General features: G+C 34.2%; 1 protein-coding gene and 1 long non-coding RNA gene across 2 annotated transcripts in view; both read left to right on the forward strand.

Annotated features, from left to right (window-relative positions):
* LOC122009098 (auxilin-related protein 2-like) overlaps positions 1-6,420 on the forward strand; it is a 29,400-nt gene extending 22,980 nt beyond the window's left edge. The window contains exon 8 of the mRNA XM_042565120.1: positions 6,070-6,420. Within this exon, the coding sequence (XP_042421054.1) occupies positions 6,070-6,108 (39 nt within the window). The 3' untranslated portion in view covers positions 6,109-6,420. The remainder of the gene's footprint in view (positions 1-6,069) is intronic.
* On the forward strand, positions 1,929-5,008 carry LOC122009100. Its single transcript, XR_006119463.1, has 2 exons — positions 1,929-2,408; positions 2,502-5,008. It is a non-coding gene; the product is annotated as an uncharacterized LOC122009100 (long non-coding RNA).
* Positions 6,421-8,480: the final 2,060 nt, after the last annotated feature.

Raw genomic sequence — 8,480 nt, forward strand, 5'->3', positions numbered from 1 at the left:
TTCTTTTCTCTTCCCTCTCTGCAATGCACGCATCCTCTCTTCTCTTTCCTCCCGTCTTCTCTTTCCTCACTCTTTAGGAGATATGCATGCATGCAAAGCATAATATGGGCCCGATATGATTTCATATCAGGCCCACGAGATTAGAGTTTAACGTGTTTTTTTTAATAACATTTTAATACCTTTGGAGAAGTTGAAATATGTAATGGATGGTACCGTTGGACCAAAACCCACTGATGGACTTAGAGATCTCGGATTGGACTCATTTAAGGTCCTGTAGATTTTTGAGGCTGCAAGGAGTCCAACAGTGTCGTCCATTGCATATTTCAACTTCTCCAAAGGTGTTAAAATATGGTCGAAAGAATCAGCTAAAATAACCCAATGTGGGCCTAATATGAACCATGGGCCTGATATTAACCATATCAGGCCCATGCTAGGTTGTTTAGCTGATTTTTTCTATAACATTTTAACACCTCGGGATCAGTCAAAATATGCAATGGACGACACCATTCATTTCCTTGCAACCTCAGAAATCCATAGAACTTGAAATGGATGCAATCTGAGGTCTCTAGATCCATCAATGGATTTTGATTGAAACCCACTGATGAACTTAGAGATCTCAGATTGCATCCATTTCAAGTCCTATGGATTTCTGAGATTGCAAAGAGTTCAAATATGCTATCCATTGTTTATTTCAACTTCTCGGAGGTGTTACAATATAATAAGAAAAAATCTGTAAAAATTTTCACGTTGGACCTTAAACATGTTTCAGAAATTAATTTTTTCCCTATCAAATCTCGACAACTAGTCAATGCTTATTGAATAGGGTTGTACATCAATTATCAGCCTTCCTGTTCATCTTTCAATAACATATTGATTATTACTTTAACTCGGGATGAAAGTGAACATATCTATTCTGCTACACAATTTTTTAGCAACACAACTAAAGCATCATTTGCTAAATTAGCCTCTTTGCAAAGTGATTAGCATAAAGTAGTTTTGAATTATCTTGACTGCACTTTACATGCCATCTAAACTATTCATTCTAATATTTGATGCTAAAGAAGTAAGACTTGTGTAAAAAGAATAGCCAAAAAAAAATTAGGAAATCGATATGACTACATGATGACTTTGAGAAGATATAGAGATAGAACAATGTAATGCTACCAATCCAACAGATGAAAGGAAAGAAAATGGATATGATGTTATTGAATTCTTCTTTAGTCCGACATCTTTGGTTTATTTTAGACCCTTTTTTTTTTTTGGCTGTCCTAAGTTAGCAGACATAGGTGAGGAGCATAAGGTGCTGATCCTCTTTCACTAACGAACTTTGAGGAAGAATCATAACACAGTAAACATGTACTGGCAAGGATAAAAATCACAACACAGTAATAATCGTGGAGATTTTTTCTTACTATATTATATCTAGGGGTGTCAATTCGGGTAGGTCGGGTCGGGTTGGGTCGGGTTGAGTTTTTTTTTTTTTTAACCCGACCCGAACCCGAGTTCAACCCAAAACACCTCAACCCGAACCCGACCAACCCGATCAACCCGAACCCGACCCATATAATCCGAAAATCCGATTCAAAACGACTTTTTTGGGTTATTTTCCCTATAATTCTTCACTTTTATCTCAATACTCCATCATTATCATACAAACATGATATTATTATACATAAAAACATCTAAATTTTTAAAATAAAATTTAATTTAACCCCAAAAAAACCCACAAAACCCTATATTTAAGTCAACCCGGGTCAACCCGAACCCAACCCAACCCGAAATTTTTTTACTCTCCAACCCTCCAACCCGAACCCGACCCGAACTCGAAAATGCCCAACCCGAACTTGATTTTTTTTGGGTCGACTCGGGTTGGGTCGTCGGGTCGGGTTTATTTTTGACACCCCTAATTATATCACCTTCGAGAAGCCGAAATAAACAATGGATACCATATTTTAACTCCTTGAAGCCTCATAACTCCATAGAAACTGAAATGGGTGCAATCTGAGGTTTTTAGGTTCATCAGTGGATTTCGGTCAAAACCCACTGATGAACCTAAAGACCTTAGATTGTGCCAATTTCAAGTCTTATGGATTTATGAGATTCCAAGGAATCGAATGGTGCCACCCATTGCATATTTTGACTTGTTCGAAAAGGTTAAAATGTTATAGAAAAAATAGCTAAAACAACCCAATGTGGGGCTGATATGGTTCCATATCAGACCCATATTAGGCTTGATTTATCTCATGGTGGAGATTGTCTTTTAATAATTCTTGTTTTCTTTTGAGTTTGGTTGAAATTGTTATACCATATTTTGTCAACTTTAATAGATATGATGTAACAGAGGTTTAATGGGGAGTCAAGTAAATATTCGTACCAAGAAAAGATGCAATTCCTGCTCCAATTGCTAGGTAGAAAAATTCCAGTGTTACCTATATGCAATGATTAGATCCATGACTATCAAACATTTTTTTTCCAACAAACTTCATTCTTTAACTATTAAGTATTTTTGAGGAACCAATCGTGGAATAGAATGCTAAAAAGGTGATTGTAATGCGCATTCCGTTTGAAGCTCCTCCAAAGGGACTGGATCAAATTTCCGAAGAGCACCATCATAAGTGGTAGAGAAACTCCATTCCCCGCGGCACCAAGCGAACCCAACAACATCAAGACGTAATTTCTGAAGTCTGTAAAGGAGAACAATTTGTACAAGGGCACTGTGAGCGTGCTCTAATTTTGTTTCTTGTCCTTCCAACTCTCTCGCTTGTTTTGTTGCTCCCCATTAAACTTCTGTTACATTATATTGATTAAAGTTGACAAAATATGGTATAACAATCGCAACCAAACTCAAAAGAAAACAAAAATTATCTAAATGACAATCTCTACCATGAGATAAATCAGGCCCAACGTGGGCCTGATGTGAACCATATCAGGCCCATCGTTCATATCAGGTCGACATTGGGTTGTTTTAGTTGATTCTTTTGACCATATTTTAACACCTTTGGAGAAGTCGAAATATGTGATGGATGACACCGTTGGACTCCTTGCAGCCTCACAATTCTACAGGACCTGAAATGAGTCCAATTCGAGCAAAAATCCACTGATGGACCTAGAGACCTCGGATTGGACTCATTTCAGGTCCTGTAGATTTCTGAGGTTGCAAGGAGTCCAACGGTGCCGCCCATCGCATATTTCGATTTCTCCAAAGGTATTAAAATGTTATAAAAAAAACACGTTAAACTCTATCAGGCCCATATTATGCTTTGCATGCATGCATATCTCCTAAAGAGTGAGGAAAGAGAAGATGGGAGGAAAGAGAAGAGAGGATGCGCACATTGCAGAGAGGGAAGAGAAAAGAAATTGCATGCATAAAAAAGAGGAAAGAGATTGACAAATGATTGAGGGTAGAACGGGAAGAATAGAAAATTAAGTACGCTATTTGGTAAATATCAAAATATAGTATGCCTTTTGGTCAATTCATAAATCTAAGTGCGCCTTTTGGTAAATTGCCGAAAAATTATTCTATATTTAGCCTATGAATAAATTTATTTGACTATAATTATTGAACTCTATTTACTTCATGTGAATCAAATACTTCTCTATTTAATTCTCCTTATGTGCATCTAAATTGCATGAAGAATAAATTTTTAATGAGTGTACCATGAATAAACTTTACCTATCTTCTTTTCCTTATTCTTTTATTCATTCTACTTGAGGGGGAATAATCACTAATCATGTGTCCAGAATATTTGTTTTATTCTTGACTTTTTTCTGAGTAAGTTTAAAAGGTGCCTTATCCTGTAATGTTTTGTACGCTATATATGTTATGATATGCTATGCTTTACAGGTTGCCTATGACTCCCTACCTGTTATATGATGATGTATGTCTTAACTAGGCAATGATCAACGGTTTGGCTGCATGTTTTTTTTTGTCCTATTGAAGTCTATTTTTGACAATACGCATAGTTAAAACCCAGAGAGTTTGGGAAAATCTAAAGAGGCTTTGGAATTTGATACTTGCTTCACTGAGCAGGTTATGTTGTGGGCTATAATTTAATAAATTAGTGTGAAGACAAGATGCATCGTAATTTAAAAATTGCACTATTACTCTTTTACCTTTCTCTTTTCTTCATCTTCTCTCTTCTGGGAATAACATAAACATAAGATAAAATGGGTTGTTAGAACCATGGTATACAGTTTCCAGCCATGCTGGTTGGCATTGGCCGTTTCAACCACCGACCAACATTGCACCGATTTATGGCTCATGGTAGCTTCGCTAAACCCTACAGTTGCGTGCAGGACTCCACGAGGTCTGCAGGTTTTTTTTAAATATTTATTATTTTATTTTTTAAAATATTAATTGTTTTCCTATCCAATTCCTTTACATCTCTTTTTTTTTCCCTTCTGTTATTTTTTTTCCCTGGTACATCGCTATATTTTTTTTCCTTCCTTCTGGCCTCCTATATCGTTAATTTTTTCCCCTCCTATATCGTTAACTTTTTTCCTTCCTTCATCCGTCCAGGAGGAAAATAAGAAAAACAAAAAGCTCTTGAAAGAAGGTTAATTTTTTCCCCTATCTATCTGGTCATGTGGTAAACAAAGAAAAAATCCAGATTCTTTAAAAAAATAAAAAATTATATATAATATAATTTTTAATCTTATAAAATATATACTATGAATTAAATTATTGTATATATAAATTTGATTTAATTTTAAACTAATCAAAATAAATTTAAATTAAATCTAGTTTAAACCTACTTAATCCTTCCATGTCTATGACAATCAAATATTAATAAAAATATTTTTAATTGACATATTTATATTTAAAAATCAGGGGAGCCTTGGCGTAACGATAAAGTTGTTGCCATGTGACCAAAAGGTCACGGGTTCGAATCCTGGAAACAACTTCTTGCAAAAATCAGGATAAGACTACGTACAATGGATCCTTCCCCGGGACCCTACATGACGGGAGCTTCGTGCACCGGGCTGCCTTTTTTTTTATATTTATATTTAAAAAAAAACCAAAATTGTGCCTATACGATGCTAAAACCGTATCGTTATGGTCATAAATCGAAATTTCGGCATGACTTGAAATTTTAAACCTTTATTAGAACGCAACAACTCTTTATTTTCCTGGAACAACAGAAATTGATCAATGGTAATATATGTGTTATGTATAATTTCATAAATGTTATGAACAAGGGAATTTGACCAAAATTTAACTTGTGGGATAAGCTGGATAAAACTTAGTTGTTGTTGAATGGGTTGTGGGATAAATATGATTTGTGACCATTTGAAGCTTTTTGATAGATTGTAATATCAAAATCAATGTTAGGATGATCTGTTCAACTTAAGATTGTACCAGCTTTGCAAATCCCTTTCTGTGAACATTCTCATCGTCCCAATCCAGATCTCAAAATGTTTCTTTGTTGTGCTTACCTAGTTTATTAAACTGCAGCCAACATAGGAACTTGGGAAATATGCATGCAACTCCATTTAAGCATTTTCCTGCAAAAATGTTTCGTTGCAGTCCTTGCAATAAAACCTTCATCTTGTATAGTCTATTGTATGATTAGTTTTAAACAATTCGGACACTCAAAGATGAGAAATGAGCTACTCTAAAGTCTAAACTATGCGCTGCTTTGATGCTACCATGTATATCTGGAATTGGTCATCATCCAGGGCAGGTCGATCCTCAACTCCGAATCATTTTCTTTTTGTTAAATGGGCAGACATCCAAAACTGGTAAATATTGGTCACACTAGGTCATCCTAGTAGTAGTAGTAGTTGTTGTTGTTGTTGTTTGATGCTACCATGGATATCTGCTGGTATGACCGGGAATTGGTCATCATCCAGGGCAGGTCGATCCTCAACTCCGAATCATTTTCTTTTTGTTAAATGGGCAGACATCCAAAACTGGTAAATATTGGTCACACTAGGTCATCCTAGTAGTAGTAGTGGTGGTGGTGGTGGTGGTGGTGGTGGTAGTGGTGGTAGTAGTAGTAGTAGTTGTTGTTGTTGTTCTATTCTACTGCAACTTCGCACTCATCCAATGTTCTTGACATGTAACAGGAAGCTTGGAACAAATTCAACTCTGAGGAGCTCTTCTAAATGTCTTTGAGGTCACGCTGCATAAGCCATTGATGTCGCTTCCATTCAACCGTCTCCTTTCTTGGTGTTTCTATGTGGCCCCCCTGTCCAATTAGCTTAGCCACAAATACAGACGTGTGTAAATTATTTTGCAATTCATGTCGGTGTTCGAGCAGGCATATGGTTCTCGCAGGTTGATGATGCGATTGTGAACCCTGTGCTGAACTCAGCCCCAGCCAATCTCAAAAGACATATTTTTGATAATATTCTGTTTGTAAAATTTGTTCATTGCATCAACTACAAAGGTACACTTCTAATGTTTGGTTAGTGAAATTTGTTCCTTCAGGGGAATTTTGGATTATTACGCTCACCCTAAACGTTCTTTACAGTCCATCCACATGTTATGTGAAGGTAAATCACAGAATCATTTCATGTTTTTTTTTTGGTAATTTATATTGTAGCAAAAGGTGATTATGTTTACCTTAGGTGATCCCTCATAGTCTGTCCGTAGACTATATGAAAAGAGATAAATTATGAGATCGATTTTTAGTTGACCGTCAAGTTGGTTAGGAGGTGGGAGGTTTTTTGTTTTGGTAATTTATATTGATTCTACTTCAAAGTCCACAAAGAGTAAAATTTCACCAGTAATCAATTCCTTTTTAGAGTGCAACAGTAATTTACCAAACCAAAATTTAAGTGGAATCCAAAGAAAACCAAGTTATTCAAAAAAAAGTCTACCAATAAATTATTATGAAAATAAAGATGTATAAGAATCTTGAAATTCAAATGAGCTATATAAAAACTATGAAATTTACAATTTATAGGAGCTACATAAGAGGAATCTAGGATATCTTAAATTGCAGGCGTTGTCAGGTTTTAGCCACTTCTATCAATAAAATAATTATTTAGTAACTTCTATCAGTATCCAAAGTAGTTAAATGAATCCGACGACAATGTGAAAGAAGTATTGTGAGTTTATATTTTCATGGTTGGATTATCGAGTGGGGTAAATATTATTTTGGATTAATATGATTTTGATTATGATTCACAGTTTGAGTCCAAGTTCGGTTCAGATTCAAACCGTGGTTGGAATCCAATTATTGGCCAAAGTTATCATTTTCAATTTTTTTTCCTTCTATCGTTTTGTATGTTTGAATGTTTCAATAATTTTTTTATAGCGATAATTAAATGAATGAGCATTAAAGTAATTCTAATTCATAGTAACTACTATTTTTAATTTCCTCCGCACACTGTCACTTAAAAAAAAATCCCTCCCACCCTTAATCATTTTTTAAATAAAAAGTTCTCTCAATTTTTTGATCTTTGTTTTTTTCTATTGCAAAATCTAAAATAATCTGACATTTTTTATATGTCTCGAGTTAATGTCTTAACAATGAGTAACGGACATATGTAGATATAATTTTATTGAGACATGATTTTAAATTCATTATTTTTTTTTACAAATAAATTATCTCAAGAAACATTTAACCCAATGGTTTTAATATACTTTTTTTTTAATTTCCTAATTATTTCGAGGTTAGGAGTCTTCATAATTAATTTTTCTATGGCAATTGAAAAGATAAAATTAGTTATTTAACATAAGCTTTTACTGTATTTTTAAATGTTTATAATTTGTTTTGTTATTTACCGTTATACTTTCATAGTTATTAAATACCATTTCTAATTAATATTATTGATTATTTTTTTTTAGTCATTATACTCTTCTACGTGATGGAAAAAGGATAGATAAAAAAAGCATATTACTGGTGAATCGAAATGCTATTCATTGTTTACCAGAGGAAAAATTATTCTAAAGATGAATCGCTAGTTAAAATTAAATGGAAAGCCTTTTTTTTCTCAAATTATAAAATCACAATGTTGTTTGAGCTCATCTCGTCCCCCAAGCTTACGGTCTAGTTGCAAGTTCTCGCTATCTATGAGAACGCTACTTGCTCATGAGCTTATTAGTCCTCTTCGCCTATGAGTATGCCATCTATTTGCAATCTTATTAGTCATCTTTGATCGTCTATAAGTTTAGTATTCACTGATGATCTATTCATTGACTCTCAGAGTAATGTTGAGTTGATTAGTATGAGATAGAATTATTATAATAAAATAAGAATTTAAATCTAGATAAAATTAAGGAAAAAAAGTCTTTCCTCGTACTAATCAACTATAATTTTTTGATTTACCTTCTCATTGATGATCATAGGACCGACTGTGTAGGACTGTTGGGATGATGAATTCTATCTTTTGTTACAATTGATGATCTATTTATTGACTATGAGTTCGCACCATTAATCAAGGTGAGACGTAAAGAAAAAAATTTAGAAAGAAAAATAGAAATAACAAATATATATTTTTTTTAACAAGAGTAAACCAAGGATGAATAA

Source organism: Zingiber officinale, chromosome 8A (genome assembly GCF_018446385.1).
Source record: "Zingiber officinale cultivar Zhangliang chromosome 8A, Zo_v1.1, whole genome shotgun sequence".
Taxonomy (NCBI): Eukaryota; Viridiplantae; Streptophyta; class Magnoliopsida; order Zingiberales; family Zingiberaceae; genus Zingiber; species Zingiber officinale.